At 39.4% G+C, this 21,992-nt stretch overlaps 1 protein-coding gene across 1 annotated transcript in view; it reads right to left on the minus strand.

Moving 5' to 3' along the window:
- Positions 1–21,992, minus strand: part of LOC122798354 (serine/threonine-protein kinase OSR1-like) — a 2,305,884-nt gene that overhangs the window by 1,209,240 nt on the left and 1,074,652 nt on the right. Inside the window, exon 10 of the mRNA XM_044067206.1 lies at positions 10,720–10,785. Within this exon, the coding sequence (XP_043923141.1) occupies positions 10,720–10,785 (66 nt within the window). The remainder of the gene's footprint in view (positions 1–10,719; positions 10,786–21,992) is intronic.

The raw sequence follows: 21,992 nt of genomic DNA on the forward strand, positions 1-21,992 counted from the left end.
CCAATAACTTTGCTTTAACATGATCAGGTAGAGTTTGTTCCTTTAACCAAGCATGCCTACGTATGACAGACCCTGTCACTGCTGCTCTACAAGAAGCTTCCAATGAATCAAATCCACATTGCAAAGTATGTTTTCCCACTTGTTTAGCTGAATGCAACAAATCTTGCATTTCCTTGTAATCTGGCTGGTCTGTATGTGCGAGCATTTTTTTGTTTTAATTGAGACATCAGATATTGTTGATATTTCAGCATGTGGAACTGACAATTTAAGGCCCTCATAGCTAGAGTAGCGGAGGTATATACTTTCTTTCCCCATCTGTCTAGTGCTCTAGAATCCCTTTCAGAGGGCACAGGATTTTTAGCAATAGAGGCCTTAACCCCTTTGGGACCCTGGGAAATGGTTTCTCGGTCAGCAACAGGGCTTTTATACAGGAATTTGTGTGAGACAGGGACTCTATAGTATCTGTCTGGTTTAGCTGGTGCAGGAGGTAGTGAATCTGGGTTAAGGCTAGACTCTGAATAAACATCATCCACAATGTCTAACAGGTGGAATAGCAAGTGGTCTGTGCTGGGGTAGTAAAAGGAACTCTTGGAGCCTTTTCTTAGAATCAGAGTAATCCTGGCCTTCCCAGTGGAAATGTTCCCTCATAGTATGCAAGGTTTCGCCAAAAGAGTAGTCTTCTGGGGGAGATGCAGAAGGGATAGACTCTTCAGCATCAGAATCTTCATAAGGGGGAAAGGAATATTCTTGTTCCTCAGAAGAATCTGAGGAAATTTACACCTGGTCAGAGGAAGCATAGCCCTCCTCCTGCCTTGGCCTTTTATCAGGAGGGGGGTGGGAACCCCTGATTAGGGTAATTAAGTCTTCAGCCATCTTAAGCATCTGTTTCTTAGGCATGGGGCCTTGTACAGGAGACTGCTGTACAGTCTTATTTGTTTTTAAAGGAGTTTTCAGTTTTGTATAGGATTTAATAGTGAGTGTAGTCTGTCTGAAGACACCTTCTGCAACTGAAGGCGTTTCAACTGCACCGGAATCTCCTTCAGGTATGGAGTCGAAGGGTCTAAAGGTAAAGGTTGGGGAGGCCTAGCAATCTCCGCTTGTGAATCGGTTGTCGCCTGGGGTTCTAAATCAGCGGTCGTCAAGGGCTGCGTATGCGCCTCACTGAAAACCGGAGAACCGGCGACTGGCCTAGCAAAGGCCTCGGAGTCTGGTTTGGATTTTGGCTGCCTCTCCTTATCTTTGCGTTTTTTATGCATTCTGGTCGTCGGTTGCTCCGACGGTATGGTATAATTAAATTTCCAACAAAAATAATGTCGGGCGAAATCAAACCAATGTTTAATAGTTCATTTATTAAACCTAGCACAAAACCGACAACCTGTGACGTCGTGGTCTGGGCCTAGGCAAGGAATACAATAAGAATGAAAGTCCTTATGAGGTATTTGCTTCCCATAAGAAATGCAATTGTTAACTTTTCTGACATCGGACTGAGGCAAGAAAAGGTTCCCCAACGGGGTACTTAGCTTTATGAAGACTTCGGTCTGAAATTCGATTTGAAAATCTCAGGAGTTGGCCGACCGGCACTTGCGAACTGCTTCTGCTTCGGGCACTGCGCAGCAAGAAAGATTGAAGAAAATGGCATCGGATGCATCTTATATACCCCTGGCACACTGACGTCAGGTAAGAAGAGACAGCAACAGATGCCGGACCAAGACTTTGGAACTCGGGCCGACTGCGGGACCGCCTGATGGCAGGATAACCCAAGTGTGATGACTACAGCAGTGTAACACGATGAACATCTTTAATTTTCTTCTGATTAATCCATTCTTTTGATGATTTGGATTTATGCTTTGGGTCATTGTCGTGTTGAAATGTAAAATTCCTGTTCATCTTCAGCTTTCTAGCAGAATCCTGTAAGTTTTGGGCCAAAAGTGACTGGTATTTGGAACTGTTCATAATTCCCTCCACTTTAACTAAAGCCCTAGTTCCAGCTGAAGAAAAGCATCCCCAAAGCATGATACTGTCACCACTATGATTCACCATGGGGATGGTGTTCTTTTGGTGATGCGAAATGTTGTTTTTGCGCCAATCATACCTTTTGGAATTGTGGCCAGAGTGTTCAACCTTGGCCTCATCAGACCATAACACATTTTCCCACATGCTTTTGGGAGACTTGATGTATTGTTTTGAAAATTTTAGCTTGGAGTGGATGTTTTTCTGTGCAAGCAAATGCTTCCGTCTTGCAACCCTACCCCATAGTTCCGATATGTGGAGAATATGGGAGATTGTTGTCACATGTAGTACACAACCAGTACTTGCCAGAAATATCTGCAGCTCCTTCAGTGTTGCTGTAGGTCTCTTGGCAGCCTCCATGACCAGTTTTCGTCTTGTCTTTTCATCAATTTTGGAGGGACATCCAGTTCTTTGCAACATCATCTTTGTCCCATATTTTCTCCACTTTTTGATGACTGTCTTCACTGTGTTCCATGGTACATCCAATGCTGTGGAAATTTTTTTGCACCCTTCTCCTGACTGATACCTTTCAACAATAAGATCCTTTTGATGCTTTGCACACACACTGCGAACCATGGCTTTTGCTGGCAACTGAGTAAATGTCAGGAAAATCCTACTAGGACATCTGAACTTGGGGTTAATCAGTCTCTTTAAATGATGGCAGGTGTGTACCCAAGAAGACAGAATGCTGTAATTAAATCAAAAGGTGCTTCAACAAAGTATTAGTTTAAGGGTGTGCACACTAAGGTAATCAGCTTATTGTATGTTTTCATTTTTTATATTTTTTCCCTTAACATATTTGTTTTTCAATTGAATTGTACAAGTTATAGGTCACAATAAAGGTGGGAAAAGTTTTGAAATGATTTATTGTGGTCTCATTTTTATTTATATCACAAAAACCTGATACTTTAACAGGGGTGTGTACACTTTTTATATCCACTGTGTGTGTGTGTGTGTGTGTGTGTGTATATATATATATGTGTGTGTGTGTGTATAGATATATATATAAACACACTATATATATACATATATACACATACACATTATATAAACACACTATATATATATATATATATATATATATATATATATATGCACACACATACATATTACATATATATATATATATATATATACATATATATATATATATATATATATATATATATATATATATATATATATATATATATACATATATATATATATATATACATATATATATAGATATATATACATATTACATATATATAGATATATATACATATTACATATATATAGATATATATACATATTACATATATATAGATATATATACATATATATATATAGATATACACACACACACACACACACACACACGGGTCCCATACACTAGATCGAATTTTCACTAATTCGAAATAATGCATGCAATGCTCACTGCAGCGAAAGTGCACTTAATCGAAAGTGCACTTACGCGAAGTTCAGTACAACGAACGGGTGTTGTACTGAACTTTCATGCAGGACTCACGGACCTTAGGGTTAGGGCACGGATCGTAGGGCTATCCCCTTACCATGACCCGTGCCCTAACCCTAAGGTCCGTGACGACTGCAACGCAGTGATGGACATAGCAATGCCCTCCACTATGGTGCGATAGTCACGAATCTTAGAGTTAGGGCATGGGTTAGGGTAAGGGGATAGCTTTACTAACTATCCCCGTGCCCTAACCCTAAGGTCCGTGACTATCGCACCATAGTGGAGGACATAGCTTGTTTTTTTATGTCCTCCACTGTGCTGCATTTTTTTCGGTGAAGTGCACTTACGCAAAAGTTCACTTTCGCAGAAGTGAGGCTTCCTATTACAAGTTCGAAGTAGTGAACTTTCGTTCTTATAATAGAAATATATATATATATATATATATATATATATATATATATATATATATATTTATATATATATATATAGATAGATAGATACACACATTTAAGGACAAGTGCCCTTTTTAAGGTTCAACCCAGGAGCAATGTCAGGTTAAGTGACTAGTTCAAAGTCATACAGTAAACCAGTGGAGGTGGAAGGATCATTTATCCTTTGACTATAGTGAACAAGCAGTTCATTAACATCTGAGAGCCTTAATACTCTGAGCTGTCAGACAAAACACAAACTCCTTTGAGCTGGAATTTCAACAGTGATCCAAGGGATGTGCCAATAGCACAACTATCAAAGAAATTGAGGCTTTAGCTGGCAAAACATCACAAATGCACTGGTAGTGTCACCTATTCTTTAAATCATATTACTACTTTTTAAATCTATGTCTTGGCAAACAACATGACCACTCCACAATTCCAGAGTTAGACCTCCTAACTGCCCATGTAAGCATCAGTTCTTATGCGCATACAAATCTGCAAATGCAGCCATAAAAGCAAGCATGTCAAACGAAAGAAAAGGGAGCACTACATGGCTGAGTCATAGTTCGCAGATGAATATAAAACAAAATGACATCTGCTGTAACAATACATCATCAGTTCGTACATGGACTTACTTGTTGGACAGAAAATATGGAGAAATGTCTATTCATCTCATCTGGCAAGCAAATACGGTCGGGTCCAAATGGAGACATAAGTCAGAAAGCAAAGGAAAGTAGTTTAGCTGAAACTGAATTCATCCTGAAGTCTTGATGAGTACCTTCATGAGGTGGACCCTGTTTTTTTTTATTTTTTTATAGAAAATCTCACCAAGGCGACACTATGTAGACTGTAATTATATAGCATATATCATGGACCGAAGTAGGTCAAATATTCAAAGAGACAGCTAGATGCACAACACCCAGGATAAAAAAAGTGCCCACTCCTGGTAGGTGCACTGGTGCCAGGACTAGAAAAAAATGAGTGTAGAATCCTCAAAATATGGAAACATTCATACAATGTGGCCAGGCCAGGTCGAGGGAGAGGATAGCTGCCCTGTTGTAGAAGGATGCAGCAGTTCAAAAAAATCACAAACACTAATAGCCAAAGAAGAGACAACGATGATAGAGTGAACTATTAAAGATAAAAAAGAAATTACGTATTGTTAAGTACTATGCAAAAAGCCCAGAATTTCCAGACACAAGATATACAAAAAGATTTTGAGAAATTAGAGGAACAAAAAATACTTCCACAAGGAAAAACTGTCAGAAGCTTCAAATAAAACTTTGTGGTCATTAATACAACTGATTTGTGAAAAACAGTATATAGACCAAGAAATTTTGAAAAGTATCTGAGAATGTGTGAAAATATAAACAAAACCTACATACTTTTGAAAGCATAAAAAAGAAATATGGACGTGGGAAAACGATTTGCTATGGTGCAATATTTATACAAAGGAGAAAGCCAAATTACTCAACATAAAGAAAGCTGCCCCAAAGACATGCAAAGAGAAATACAGGCAAAGGCATCCAGACATTGAAAATTTCACAATAAAAAAAATATCCAAGCGGGAATGTGGAAAGGAAGATTAGTAAAGTAGAAGTTAAAAAAACAGAACTTGAAGTTATGGAGTGCCTGAGAAGTGAAGGATTTGGTGTAGAAGGTCTAACACAGGTTACATCACAGCATGATGGAACAAGTCCCCAAAGTAAGAAGAAACAGGAATATCAGGAGACATCTGAAGAAATATGGACATGGAAAAGAAAGAGAGATTTAAAATGGTGTATTATCTATGCAAAGGAGAAAGCAAAACTAATCAATACAAAAAGAGCAGCACCAAAGATATTTGAAGAGAAATACAGGCAAAGGAAACTGAACAAGGAAAATTTTACAATACAAAAAATAAGAAGATAAACAGGAAAAGTAGAAAAAGGAGATTAGTAATGGAGAAATTAAAGAAACAGAAACTGAGTTTATGGAGTACACCCAATGTGAAGGATTTGATGTAGAAGGTCTAACACAGGTTACAGCACAGCAGGACGGAGTGAGTCCCCAAAGCAGGGAGAAACAGGAAGATCAGAAAACATATGAAGAAGAAATATGGACAGGGGAAAGAAAAAGAGATTTAATATGGTGTAATATTTATGCAAAGGAGAAAGCAAAATTAAGCAATATAAAAAGAGCAGCACCCAAGATATTTGAAGGGAAATACAGACAAAGGAATCCGGACATGGACAAAAAATAAGAAGACAAAGAGGAAAAGTAGAAAAGGAGATTAGTAATGGAGAAGTTAAAGAAACAGAAACTGAGTTTATGGAGTACACCCAATGTGAAGGATTCAGTGTAGAAAATCTAATTCAGAAATCACCACAACAGGATAGAGCAATGGACCTCCAAATTAAGGGGAAAGCAGTGGAACAGGAAGCAATTGGTCAGGTGTCACGAAGATATTTTGGATCCTTCCAAGGAAACCAGTATAAACATTTACTTGAAGCTGGACAGCAAGGAATAAAGAGGAAACTATGGAAACTCTGACAGTCAATGCTGAAGTGATAGGCCAGAGAGTTCCCATATAACAGAGCAATGGATGTCACTGGATGAAACTGAACAAAATGTGCCACAGGAAGATGCAAGAGAACTTTCTATAGAATACCCGCAGGAAATTGAAAACAAAAAATGTGCCCCCAGTTTAGAAGAAAACGAACTAAGAGAAGAGTTAATTGATTTAATAGAGATGGACTTATAAAAATCAATGAAAGAAATAGACTGCAGAAGGTCAATAAAATCCAAAAAGTCAGAAGTGTGAAAAAAACAAATGAAGACAGTAATTAGGACTACCCACAGAGATCTATGCGGTATAATAGAAGTAAACAGGATATATTATTGTGCAGCTAAATTAATAACTGAAAGTTCTACCACAAGAACACAGGGTAGTGAGGGAAAGGAAGGGGAGAAATCAAATGCCATCATGGAAGTATCGAACAGAGAAAACTATGAAGCAATTAAGACAAGCAGTGTTACTGTCAGAAGAGTAGAAAAGAGGGAAAAGATCAGCAAAAATACTTAGAAAGACAGACATGACGAAAACAATGCACAGTATCAGAACAGATCAGGATCTATCCTGTGCTATTGCAAATAACAAAATCTCAGCACAGGTGGAAAAACTTTAGAAGATACGAAGATAAATATAAAGAAAAAGTACAAAATAAGCAATTTATTGAAGGCCCAAAAAAGTTTTATATAGAATTGGGAAACAAGATAAAAGGAATTGAAAGACCACTAAAAAAAGAAAAAATAGCTGTATTTTGGAGAAGTATCTATGACGATCCTGTGGAACAAGGATGCTAAATGGATAGAAGTAAAATAAAGTATAAGAAGTTTAAAATGGTACAGGATATGAAATGGGATGAAGTGACAGCCACAGAGATTGACGCAAAGTTAAGAAATACCTCTAAATGGAAAACCCCAGGCCCAGCTTCTGGTTAAAATTATTAACATCTCTGTGCGGAGATTTAGTCATGAGTAAGAATTATTTATATTTACACCCCAAGCAGATACCAACCTGGCTAACAGCAGGAAAAACAATGCTCCTACTTAAGAGTGAACCTGCAAGCTACCCTAAAAATTATAGACCAATAACTTGCCTACCAACGTTGTATAAACTATATACTGGAATTGATGCAGACAGAGATTACAATCATTTAGAAGAAAACTCAATTATGGCGATAGAACAAAAGGGCAATAAAAGAAATTCATATGGAACAAAGAATACTTCTTGTTAAATAAAGTCATAGTGGAGAACTGTAAAAGGGGAAGAATCTAAGTATGGCATGGACTGACTACAAAAAAGCATTTAATAGTATTCCACACTCATGGTTAAGAGAGTGCTTAAAAATGTATAATATACACCCCCCTACACTGATCAACTACATTACAGTGACCATGAAACAGTGGCAGCCCACTCTGCAATTAAGCTATAACAAAGGACAAATTATTATTCCAGGAATAAAGATTCAAATGGGGATATTCCAGGGTGGCTCTCTGTCACTGCTGCTATTCTGCCTTGCTTGTCTACTTAACAGCTTAGGCCATGGTTATAATCTGGCTCCCAGAAGACTTATCTTCTCGGTCGATGATTTAAAACTGTATAGCTCATCAGATGAAAAACTGAAAGCACAACTGCAAGTTACCAAAACTTTTTCAGATGATATAAGAAAGTGATTTGGTCTTGATAAATGTGCAAAAGCAACTTTTAAAGCAGGAAAACTGCAGCACCAAGGAAACATCAGTTTGGGACAAGAATGTGATGCAAACAAACTTGAGCAAGAGGAAGTGCATAAATATTTGGTAAATGAAGGATCAATAAAACATGATAAATGTGAATAAGACTTAGTAAGGAATATTTTGGAAGACTTGAATTAATCCTGAAAAACAGCACTGATCTAGGAACAAAATCCAAGCTATAAACCAATCTGTTCTTCCTGTCCCAACTTACAGTTTTGGAGTGACAGACTGGCCCCAAAATATGCTGGCCAGATTACACAAAAAAACAAGGATGTTTCATGCTCACCAAATGATTTATAAAAATCAGTGCATACCAAAATTATATATTCCCCATTCCAAAGGAGGGACAGGCCCCCTTTAAATCGATTACATGTATAGATCTGCAATCATGGGACTCCACACATATCTGCTGACCTCACAAGACCCAAATGTAGTGAAAGTTTTGAAACGTGAGGAGAACAAATCTAAGATGACTTCCCTGCTTAAGCTAGCATAAGCATATCGGTGACAGTAGGAATGGAAATCAAACCACAAGTAGACAAAAATCAGGCAGTAACTGAATGTGCCAAAAACACAAAAAGAATATAAGGAGAAGGACCAGATGAAAAGGCAAAAAATGTGGAAAATGCATAAATATGGTTGTAAGTATAGAAAACTTCTGGAAGAGCTTCATGTTGATCAGGAACAAACAGGAATGGTTAAGGAAATGCAAATTCAAACCAAGAGATCAAAGGTTAATACTGGCAGCATAAGATAGTGGGCTACATACACGTTGGTTTACAAAGTCCACTGAACATGTGGGAGAAACAGACAAATGTAGGTTTGTAAAACTGAATTGGAAACAGTTACACACCTTGTTGTTGGTTGTGAGATACTAATGGCAGAAAGACTGTATACTGAAAGGCATAATAATGTGGCAATACAGTTGTACTGGGGATTGTGCAAATGGTATTGAAGAGGCTGAAAAACACTGGAAAAATGACCCACAAAACATCATAGAAAATGAAGTCGATATCACATGGAATCATCCATTATCCACAGTTCAAAAGACAGATGCTAGATAATCGAATATAGTGTCCATAAAAAGAAGACAAAGTAGCACTTATCACTGAAATCGCCACACCCAGTGACTAGTGTCTTGCTTAGAGACAGAGAGAGAGATGTCATAAAATAACAGGATTTGCAGGCAGAAATGAGAACAATGTGGAAGAAAGATACAGACAGTTCCAATAGTAGTAGGAGCAACGGATCTCAAAAAAATAATTTATATTCGTATTTAGATATGTTACCAACATATGCAACTCCGTATGAATTGTAAGAGGAGTCATTGCTGAGCACATTTCAGGTGCTACGAAGAGCACTTCTGGCTGACAAAGACTGAAACAATACTAATCTCATGAATTTTAATCAGACTTTGACTTAGGAATGTGGTCCATTCCTGTCATGGTATTAGAAACCCAAAAGATTTGAAGAAATAAAAAAGGTTAACAAATTGAAGCAGTCATGAAAAAAATTTATATGGCTGGAATAAAGAGTGGATGGCTGTACACTCCTTGCTACACAGACATACCAAGTCCAAGACTAGATCATCACAGAGGAAGTTTGAGTATGTTACATTCATTGTACAGGAAATAAAATCACCTTTTTGACAGTGTTATCTCAACGTTAGTATACTTAAGAAGCAAGCATGTGGGGATGCAGAAAGGGTTTGCTCCTGCAATAAACTGGTTTATTTTTCTTTTCCCAGTATGTAAATACAGTACTGTATATACCCTTAAACAGTGTGCATTCTGTGTAATATTGCCACCTTTTCTTTATTCGACCTGTTGAGTGTTAGGAGTGTATGTAGCTGGCCTATATACATTGCATCTGCTTGGTGCTTTCAAAAACTCCCTTAAAATTTTGAAAAGCAGGACACACAAACTCTCTAACTACAAGTGAAGACATCCTTATAGTGATCAGTTGCTGATTCATCTTACCAGGGAAGTTACTTCAGTTATCTGAATTAATTGCCTTATGTGACTCAAAGTTGTCGTGTTAAAGCAATTACTGACAGCTAACTACAGTCAAGATCCTGAAATCAATGTAATAATGCCACACTTATGATTGGTTTATTTTGGTAACAGAATTCATAGCCATACAAACATCTCACCTATATTTTGAAATTAACTGCTGTAACTTGTCACATGCAGGCTAAAATAATTTATTTCAATCTCAAAAGAAATCTGCACATTCATATTAAGAATCTTTGCATTACTAGGTATACATCTTGACAACCTTCTGTGAATAATGTAGGATACAAGCACATGGCTTTATTATAGACATAACTGAAAAACACCAAGGCAGTGAGGTAAAACTTAATTTTCCAAACACATCTTTCAGACTTTGCAAATTTTGCACTGAAGCACTACATTAGTAAAGCTGTATTTTCTTTGTACTACCATCACTTACAAACATAGTCCAAAGTGATAAAAGCTGATTATATAACCATGCAGAGTAAGCACTATAAATTATAATAATCAACATCCATACAGATATTACCTTTCTCGCTCTTTCAGTAATAGTTGGTGCTCTTTGCAACAACTTTTCTTGCAGGAATTCTCTATTCTGCAATTAGAAACCACAACATTTAGGGAATGCTGAATTTTAACATTTTACCAAATACAGAAAAAATAAGCAAATGAACAAGTTAACTACTTTTACAAAGCGTCACTAGTAGGTCATCAGGTGTGAAAGTACACATGGAAAGCTTCCTGGCTAGCAAATGGACATCGGAATTGTGCAATAACGTAAACTCTCTGTTAAAAAAAAAAAGAGAGAGGCGCTTCCTATATTTGTGCCCACTAGCCACCTCTGGATTTGCAAGACAGCATTGAAAGGGCCAGCAGCATAGGAAACAAGCAAATGCAACAACAGCAACTCCCCAGATTTTCAACAGTTAACTTTGTTTAGTAATACTACCTTAAAAAGCAGGCATTATATTAACTAGAGAGGCCATACAAAAGGTGCAAGAAAAACTGCAGAAAAGTTTTTTTTCTTTTAAACCATCATTTAATAGACAAATGATCCAACAATACACCTAACAATGCAAAGGAATGTTTTTGAGAAATGTTAAGTTTAACTAGACATAACCTACTCTTCAATGATTTTCCCTAATGGAATAAATCTTTTCACAGATTAGAGAATGCATTTGATCAAGTGTTTACTTTTTCAGCTGATAATATACTTGAAAGCAGAGCTGGAGACACTTTTCAGAAAAGACTGAAACTCACAGTGCAAAATTTCCAGACCTTAATAGATCACTGTCAACAGAATAAGCACTCATGGTATCCAGAAGACTCTACTGAACATTTTTTCTGTTTAATCTTGGACAAATACAATGCCCAGAGTCACTGAAGTTAGGATGTACAGCTGTATAAGTAAACATACCATAACAGTACATGTTTGTATGAACCACTGCTGCATTAGCCTAAGCTATATAGATTATTGTGCAAGGATGCAATAGCCAGTCAACTTCCAAAGTTTCAGAGCACTCTACTCGCTCCCAAATGGTCAGCTCAAGCTGAGCTGACTGAAAAGTCAGATTTGGGCAGCAGACCCTTCAGAGCTTTCATGCCAACAGAGAAAGGGAGGCTGAGTCCTGAAAGAACAACGCTAGGAACAACAAAAATATGTATCCACACCCTGGGAATAACGCACCAAAAAACAAGGGGGGTGGAGGGAGCGGCAACTACAGCAGTCATCAATCGAACATCTATTGTGTTAAGTTTGCTTATACAACTGTACTGTGTTGTTCATACTAATGACTGCTGCAATCGCCTAAGCTTTATGGGTAGATTGCCATAACTTAAAAATGCTGGGAACTGGAAGAAGAGTAGTCCAGGAGCCCCTGGAGAATGGTCTTAGCAAAGCCGGCTGTAGACCTTGAGATGGAATCAGGCTTAAAGAGCTTTGTAAAAGTATGAACAGAGGACCAAGCTGCTGCTTCTAAAATATGTCTAGAATCCAACCCTTCCAAAAACATAGATGAAGCCAATGCCCTTTTAGAGTGGGCCTTGACCCTGCCTGGAATAGTTTTGTTGTGATTAGTATAACAAATGGCAACCTTAGACAACCATTTGGAAATAATATTTTTTTGACAAAGGTTGTCCCCTCTTAGTTTCACAAGAAATAAACAACTGATCTGAATGTGTGACATTTAGTTCTATCAATATAGTACCCAGGTTGCCTGTATGCATCCAAGGTATGGAGTAGCCATTCTCTCATTTTCAAGGTCAGGAAAGAAACCGGGGGAGATGGATAATTTGGCTTAAAGTAAACTTGGGTAACACTTTAAGCATAAATAAGGATTAATTTTTCAAAGAAAACCTGCCCCTGTGGAAAATGAGGTAGGGCTGAGTCAACGCAACAGCTTGCAACTCGGATACCATAACTGCAGACGGCGTAGAAATCAGCAATTGTTTTCCATGTTAAGAACCTCATGCCAGCCAGGTTAGTTGGTTCAAATGGAGAAAGTACTAGCTTCTACAGCACAAAATTAAGATCCCAAGGACAGACTAACAATTTTCTAGAAGGCCTCCTACACAAAGCTCCTTTCAAAATCATTTTAAAATGAGAACACATTGAAAAAGGAGGATGCATGAGTAGACATGCTCAAATGGCTGACAAATGAACCCTGATGGAAGAGTAAGAAAGTTAATAAGACAGTAATAAACACAACTATTATAAAAAAGGAGAACAACTAGCTCTAAATGGGTGCTGGGTTATGTTGGCACCAACAAGAAAACCTATTCTACTTGTTAATATACGATTTTCTAGTAGCAGACTTTCTTGCATTCATCAGTAACCTGTTACATGTTCTTTGTAAACATGTGCCTAAAGGGAATCAAGACATCATCATTAAGGCAGTCAACTGAAGTTGACTGCAGTTGGGGTGTATCAAACACTCCTGAACTTGTATGAGTAGATACAGTCTGTGAGGAAGCCTGTGGTAATTACCACTGGACATTTTCAAAAGACAAGAGAACCACTGTTGCCTTGGCCAGAAAGGAGTCATCACAATGAACATGGGAGAACTATTCCTCATCTTCAGAAGCATCCTGGATATCAGTGGAAGGTGTGGAAAAGCATACAGGAAAATTCTTGTCCAAGAGAATAAAAGGCATCTATCTTCAAGGCCTTCTTACATGGAGTCCTGGAGCAGAATCTTGCCAGAGGATTGTACAGAGATGACACACATAGGTCTGTTTGAGGAATTCCGCACAGGTGGATCAAATCTTGGTACACCACCTGATCTACTTTCCACTCCAGGAGGTCTGCCTCGCTGCCATACAATTTTGCTTTGACAAAATGTAGGATGCCATACAGTGAGACTGTGCTGTGAAGCTACATCCCAAGCTAAATGGCTAGTCTGCAAAAGGGGTACAATCTGGTTCCTCCTTGCTTGTTGATGTACCATATATGTCTGTAGTACTGTCTGTAACAACTTGATGAGATCTCTTAGACCAAAGATGATTCAAAAAGTAGAGTGACTTCATAAGGGCAAACATATGTATTATATTTATGTGCTTGCAACTGTCCTTGCTTTTCCGCACACATGTTGCACTTTTATCCCTCCTAAAACTGCTCCCCAAGCAGTCTAAGGCATCTACAGTGATCCCACTGCCTTGGAAAAAGGAAGAAGCAGAGACCTGGGTTTAAGGATATTTGTCTCCATCAAATTATTTCCCTTCTGATAAACCCCGACACTGGGATTTGAAAGGACAAAGGATGGTGCTGCTGGGATAAGAGTGACTTCAGCTACTACTGTGTCTTTCTCATGTGGAGTCTTGCCAAGGGTATCATGAGATTCATAGATGCCATGAGACCCAAAATCCTGAGGTATTCCCTCTCAGTGATCTAAGTCCGAGTGGAAAACCTTAGAAACAGGTCTAGAAAAACTTTCAACTGAGGTGTTGACCTGACACCTCAGGAACACAATCCTGTGTGACGGAGTCAAAAACACCTTTGGATGTTCTCCTGGAAACTCAGCTTGTGTAAGGGATCTCTCACTCAAGTGACAGAGACTTTGAAAAAGATAAGCAAGTCATCTAAATTTGGGAAAATGTGGATACTCTATGGCCTGCAATGAGCAATAATTACAGCTACACACTTTGTGAACACTCTTAGTGCAGAAGATAGTCCAAAGGATAAGGTAGAGAACTGATGATGTGATCGGGACACAAAGCCAAAAGTCTGAAGTATGGATGAACAGGGATGTGAGATAATCATCTTTTAAATCTAAAGTTACTAGGAAATTTGAAAGATGAAGAAGAGGTAACTTGGTTAAGAAGTAACAGCATTTTGAACTTGGGTACTATCACAAACAGGTTTAGGAAAGAAAGCTCCAGTACTGGTTTCCAAGCAATTTCTTTACTTGGCAATAAAAACATCCTTAAATAAAAACCTTATCCAATCTAGGGAGGAGGGACTGGTTCCATTACTCCCTGGGGAAGCATGCGATGAAGTAGAGGTGAAAATAGAGTCTGGTCCAGTGTATGCGGGATTATGCCCTGAAAAGGATGCATTTCCTCCCACTGTCATTTATAACCCTGATGAATGACCTTCAGAAACTATTTGTCTGACAATGACTCTTGCCAAAGTCAAAAGTGGAGATTCAGACATTCTGGAAGTGGAAAATGACTGCCAGGGTGGGAGACCAGGTCCTTTAAAATAGGCATTCTGATTTGTTGGGTTGTCCTTGGTTTTGGGTGTTTCCTGAATTCTTTTTCGAAAACCCCTTGCCATTTCTTCTTAAAACACATTTCTCTACATTTTGTTGAGACTATTTATTTTGCTTTTTTGCCAAATGTGGATGAAGGATTAGAGAATCCCTTAGAAAATCTGGACAGCTGGAAAAATGTTACAGATTTCCTGTATTACCTTGCCCCTTTTCATCATACTTTTTCCTCTGCAGCACTGGGCCAAACAAAATGTCTATTCAAAGAAGAATTCAAATCCTCATTTTTATCATTTGGGAGGTTCTGAGAACACAACCAGGCAAACCTCCTCAACACAGTACCGGTGGCCAAAGCCCTTGAAGTAACAACTGAGTCATACACACACTGTAAATAATGAGTAGTGACTTGTACAACAGAAGACATTACGTTAACACAGGATTTTTCCTCACAAGAAGAAACTGAAGAAAAAAACATTCCTCACAATTTCACAATTAGAACAAAGCTTAACACATGAGCCTGACAATTCAAAATTCTGAAAATCAAAGCTGCAGAAGCATACATTTTTTCCTGTACTTTTCAACTATCATTATCGGAAAAGTAGGATTGGAATTAACTAAATGTTTAACAGCAACAGGATTAATTAAAGCTATAGCTGCCTGATCAGGTTTGGTAAGAGTGTATAAAAACTTGAAGGACTGAGGAACTTTATAAATCCTATCTGCCTTTGGAGGGGCAACTAGCTGACCATTAGGAAACTTGCAGGCAGAACTGGACAATGTGAAGGTTCAGGAAATTCCCTCTGGAACAGCTCATAGTATTTTCTGAGGGACTGGGAAACCTCACTGTTCTTCCATTTACAACACTAGGATATTCTGGAAACAGTTTCAGAGGAATATAAACCCTCACAAGCAGAATCAGAAACAGAGTTCTCCTCAGAGTCTGAAACAAAAATCTGAGAAAATCCTGTATCTGTGCATTCATCTTCCTGTCCAGATTCTGAATTTTGGATCTCCCTGGTCAGAGGTATCCCTCTTTAACCAGAAACTAATTTATACGTAGGGTCAGTAGCCTTAAACCCTTAGCCAGACCCAGTAAATTACTCCTGTCCAAGGAAACGTGACAGAGTAGAAACTTGTTTAGTTTTCAGTTTCTTTTTGACATAAAAGTGGGGCCATTGGTGTTACTTATGACAACAGCATCTTCCCCAGGGATAGGCACAACATTCCGACAAAACAAGAAAGCCTTCCATGTTGCCTCTCCTAGGACCAACAAGAAATGCTTTCCCTTTCCCACTGAGGGAAACAGCCATAGAGGATGTGGTTAACCCCCTGGTCCATAATGGCTGTGAGTGCTATACCAAAGGGATGTGGGGTAAGAGACGAGTGGCCTGAGGTGCAACAAATCACCACAGCAGTCACCCACCTGTAACTAAGGTAAACTGCTAGCCCGCTCTAGTGACAAAGGCCATTTAACTTTTTCTTTTTGTGTCTGTAAGAAAGACCAACCAGGGGACTGACAGTTTGATCCATGGTCAAGCTGAAAACGGTGCCTCTCTTCCCAGGGTAAAAAAAGCAGCAAGAGCCTGTAAAAAATTAAGTCTTCAAAAGTTACTTCTTTCACATAAAAACACAATAAAAAGCACTTTATAACACTTTACCAGCTCCAAAAAGTAAAAGAAACCCAATTTCTTCACAAAAAAATGTCAAATACTTTAAACTTTTAAACAGGAAAAAAGAATGCTCACATTTGAAAGTACAATGCAGTCATGTGACAGTCAGTTAAAAAAACAAACTCTTGGCTTTAAGATACCTTTCCTGAATAGGAAAGTGTTACATTTTTTAAATGTTTTTCTCCAAAAGGAGCTCACCTTACCAGCAAAGGGACAGCACAAGCTGACTGTCATTCCTAAAATGCCTCAAGAGGGGTGTACTCTTCTGCAGCAGGAAAGGTTTTAACTTGGTGTCTAAACCTGTTATTTTTAGTCAACTCAGCTCAAGCTGACCGAAGACTTAAGCATGAGGAAGTTGCCCTGAAGTTTTGGAACCTGACTGGCTGTTATATCCTTGCAGGATATAACCCATATAGCTTGGGGTACTGCAGCAGTGGATCGGTATGAAGAACATCTGATGTTAAAACTGGTCTCTTGGATTATTTAATTAACTCTGGGTAACAAACTACATTTCTCTGTAATGGAAAAAATCTGTTATATCTAACAAGAGCAGCATAACGAATGCCTGCAGTGCTGGGAAGATGTCATGAACACATTTTGTTGTTGCATACAGTGAATGAGGTAATGGATAAATGTCACAAACTTTACTTCCCAGGTATGACTGGTGATTGCTGTTTTACTAACAAAGCAGTTTAGCTCCTCTGCTATTTTAAATTTCAGATCAACAAACTACCTTCTGATCATTAACAAATATCCAATTCTGTATGCAGATGACATGATTTTCAGGTCAAACAAATTCTGCTGTTCAAACACAGCTCAAGATGACCTCCAAAACCCTCAACCGATAAAAACAGCCAAAGCACCCGCCTTCCTTAATATTAAGGATGCTATCACCACTATAGAAACTAAACATCCTTCAAATACCTTCACTGGACCATTCACTTAAAATTTCTCCTCTACATTCAAAACACACACATAAAGATCAACACAATATTGTTCCAGGAAAACAAAGTATCACCATATCTGTCCAAGTCAGCCAAAGATACCACAAGCAAAGGAATACTCTTTCTCATCTCAGATATGGCATACCCATAACAGCTGCAGCCGCAAAGAAAAGTGACGACTAATATTGAAAAGAGACTCCAACAAAATCTGACAATTCATAATTAACTCCCTCGTAAAAAACATCACTAACTCTTGCTAAACCCAAATGTCTCCCAATAGATTTGAAAGCCAACCTCATATGAGTCTCACTAATTCACAAAAAACCTTTACCAGAGACATCTTACCCCATCACAAATTCTTCAGTACAACCCATTCATATAATTGTGAAGCCTCTAACAATCTTAACACACCCTACAAATGCCAAAAAAAACCTCCACTACACTGGCTATGCATTTTTGGTCCTAGTACCTAAACTGTGAAACTCCCTTCTTCTCACTCTCAATGACCTCCAAAAATGCTCAACCAACAAGAAACACCTCTTCATGTAACCAGTGTGCAGTTGGCCTCAGACAGCTTCCATTACATAAACCCTTTCTTTCTCACACTCTATTATCCTCATTCCTACCTTCCTTTTTTCATCCACCTCCATGCTTTCATTCCACTTAAGCCCAACTTCATTCTACTTCCCTCATCATTCGTCCTTCCTCTTCTTTATACCTCTTTTCCTCCATTATTTCATTACCTATTTATCTTTATTGTCTCTCCATTGCATCATTTATTGCAGCTATTTACAATCTACACCTCTTTTAGTAACATCACTTCTCTCTGTATAATGTGCTATGTTATTATTCCTTTAATATAAGCCATCTCACTCATGATGGCTACAACATATCCACAAACACACTACCAATTTCCTTCCATGTTTTGCCATTGTAAGCTGTATTTTAGCATTTAAACTTAGCTTTTGTAGCATATGCTTGAATCTGTATACATGTTCTGATCATTTCTAATGTGAGCCTATTCACCATGACTGTTGTCTATAAACGACCCATTGGGATCAGTGCACTAACTCCTGTAAATAAACTGGTAGGTAAAATAAAGTAAATTAACTTATAAGTTACTTGAACTTTTTTCAGCATTTGATAGCATAATATATACATGTTTGATAAGAAGTACAGTTGTGTACACTTACCATAATGTAGATGTTCTAGTGTATTCACTCTTGCAGTCATCACATTTGGGTTATCCCTGCCAGGGTAGCCCTCGGCCGGCCCGAATACCAGAGACTTAGTATTTCTGCATCAGCTGCTGTCGCTTTAGGACTGACATCAGGTCATCAGTAGTACAAAGTAAGGCAGCCGATGCCATTACATCAGTTTTTCTTGCCCTAACTTTCAGGAGCCCCCAAGTAGAAGCCAGGTTCTGGTGGAAGAACCCCATCAGTAGAAACTAAATACCAATATGTCCCTTGTAAGGAAAGAGAAGAAAGGGGGGTGGAGGGAGGGAAACCATGACTGCAACAGTGAATACACTTGAACATCTGCATTAATGGTAAGTGTACACAACTGTACTATGTTCTTCGTGTTTCACTGATGAAGTCGTCACATTTGGGTGGATTCCCAAAGACGAGGAAATGGGTGGAGACAGTCAAGGAAAAGTACAGTTGTGTACATTTACCATAAATGTAGATGTTAGAGTGTATTCACTGTTGCAGTCATCACATTTGGATTATCTGCCTGCAGGTAGCCCTCAGCCGGCCTGAATACCAGAGTCGTCGGATGCTGTCTCTTCTTCCATAACATCAGGTCATCAAGGAGTATAAAACACGCAGCCAATGCCATTACATCAGTTTTTCTTGCCCCAGATGTCAGGTGCCCCCACAATAAGAAGCAACAGCACGGTATGGTACACCTCCATCAAAAAGCAAATACACCAGAAAAAATAAATATACCAAACAAGAAGGAAAGGTAGAGCCAAGAGAAGTCAGGGGGCTGGAGGGAGGATAACCAGGACTGCAACAGTGAATACACTCAAACATCTACATTTATGGCAAGTGTACACAACTGTACTATGTTATTCATGTTTCACTGCTGCAGTCATCACATTTGGGTTGATTCCCAAAGCTAAGGAAGGGAGAAGGAAGTTAAAGAGCATTAGGGCCAGCTATAAATCCCTGCAAGACTGCAGTGGCAAATCCAGCTCTGGATTTAGAAAAGATAGGCAAGTGGTAAAGCTTGGTGAAGGTAAGTACAGAGCTCCAGGTAGCAGCTTCTAGGATGTCCCTGGTAGGAAACCCTCTGAGAAATGCCACAGAGGTAGATGCAGCCCTGGTGCAATGTGACCTTATCCCCTGTGGGGTAGGTTTTCCATGGTGCTTGTAGCAGAAATGAATGCAATGGTCTATACATTTGGAAATGGTTTGCTTTGAAATGGCCTTCCCCTCTGCCCCTGCAGCAAAGCTAACTAGCAGCTGTTCAGATTTTCTGATAGGCTTAGTCCTGTCCAAATAGAATCTAAGTTGTCTGTGCACATCCAGAGAGTGCAGTATTCGTTCCCCTTTATTTTGTGGATTAGGGAAAAAAGTAGGCAAATGAACGGACTGATTTAGGGCCACAGTAGATACCACCTTGGGCATAAAAGAAAGGATTACTCCTGAGGGAAACCCTGTCTGCATGGAAGATAATGAAGGGTTCCACTGCCATGAGGGCCAGTAATTCAGACACTCTTCTTGCTAAAGTGATGGCTAGAAGGAAGGCTGCTTTCCAAGAAAGGAATTTCAACTCTCCTGTAGCAGCTGGTTCAAAGGGGGGGGGGGGGAGTGAGCTTTTCCAATACAAAGTTAAGGTCCCAGGCTGGAGTGGGAGCTCTCCTAGGGGGGGTCTTAAATTTTTGGCCCCTCTAAGGAACTGCTTTAGCAAGGGCTGAGAGATGAGGGGTGGCTCAGTATTATAATGTGCTGAAATGGCAGAGGCATGAATTTTAATTGACGAGAAGGGCAGGCCCTTGTGGAGCATTTCTGTTAAGTACTGTAGAATATGAGGTAAGCTGGGTACCGTTGTGCCCATCCCCTGAGCCTGGCTCCAGGAACAGTATCTTTTCCACTTTTCAGCATAGGATTTTCTAGTACTAGGCCTCCTTGCCTCCAGAATGACATCCAGTACCTGCTTATTGAGGGATGCTAGGGGAGAACTCAAGGAATTAGCCAGGCTGCAAGGTTCAGGGTTTGAAGCGGAGGGTGCAGAATCTGGCCCACCTGCTGGGACAGCAGGGAAGGGATCTGAGGCAGGTGCCATGGTTGTAGCAGTGTCATACTGTGCAAGAGAGGGTACCATTGCTGGCGTGGCCAGTCTGGTGCAATCAGTATTGTCCTTGGCTTGTCCTGTTTGATCTTTAGTAGAACCTTCGAGAGGAGAGGCAGAGGGGGGGGGAAGGCATAAACCGAGAGGCTTTCCCAGGTAAAGAACAGGGCATCCACTTTCCAGGTTTGACTGTGGGGAGTTCTTGTGCACAATTTGTTCAACTGGTAGTTCTGAGGGGAGGCAAACAGAGCTACCTCTGGAGTCCCCCATTTGCTCAAGAGGTTGAATATTTTGGGTTCTAGTTTCCATTCGTGTGAGTCCATGAGATTTCTGCTTAAGTCTGCCAGTGAATTATTTTGCCTGGCAGGAATTGTGCTTGTAGGTGTACTTGGTAGCTCAAGGCTGTGTCCCACAGAGCCATAGCTAGTCTGCAGAGAGAGTATGAATGGGTTCCCCCCTGCTTGTTCATGTATTCCATAACTGTGGTGTTGTCTGTCTTTACCAATAGTTGTCCTGGAAGAATATGGTCTTTGAAGGCCGTCAGAGCATTCTGTACAGTTAACATTTCTTTTTGATTGATATGCAGGTGCATCTGTCTCGGGTTCCATTTGCCCTGAATGCACTGCCCTGCCATGTGAGCTCCCCATGTATAGTCTGATGTGTCCATTGTTAAGGTTTGGGCGACAGGGGGTAGAGTGAAAGGGAGTCCCTTGTTGTGGTAGCAGGCCTCAGCCCACCCGAGGAACTCTGTCTTTATACAGGGAATGATAGAAATCATTGTTTCCAGGTCTTGAGAATGTTGACACCATAGGCTTTTTAGATACCACTGGAGTTTCCTCATATGCAGTCTTGCATATGGAATTAGTAAAATGCAAGAGCCCATGAACCCTAGAGCTTGCAGTATTTTCATTGCAGATAGCTGGGGTTTTGTGGCCAACAGTCTGAAGTAGGTTGTCACATAGACTTGTTTCTCTGGAGTGAGGAATGCCATCTGGGATGTTGTGTTCAAGCTTGCTCCTAGGAATACAATCTGCTGGCAGGTTACTAGGTGAGATTTCTTTTCATTGATGGTGTAACCCCCAGTGAGGTTAGAAGTTTCTTTATGAATGCCGGGTGTTGTAATAGCATGTCCTGGCTTTCTGCCTGAATCAGACAATCGTCCAAGTATGGGTAAATTTGAAT

This window comes from Protopterus annectens, chromosome 3.part1 (assembly GCF_019279795.1).
Source record: "Protopterus annectens isolate FY-2018-M chromosome 3.part1, PAN1.0, whole genome shotgun sequence".
Lineage (NCBI taxonomy): Eukaryota > Metazoa > Chordata > Ceratodontiformes > Protopteridae > Protopterus > Protopterus annectens.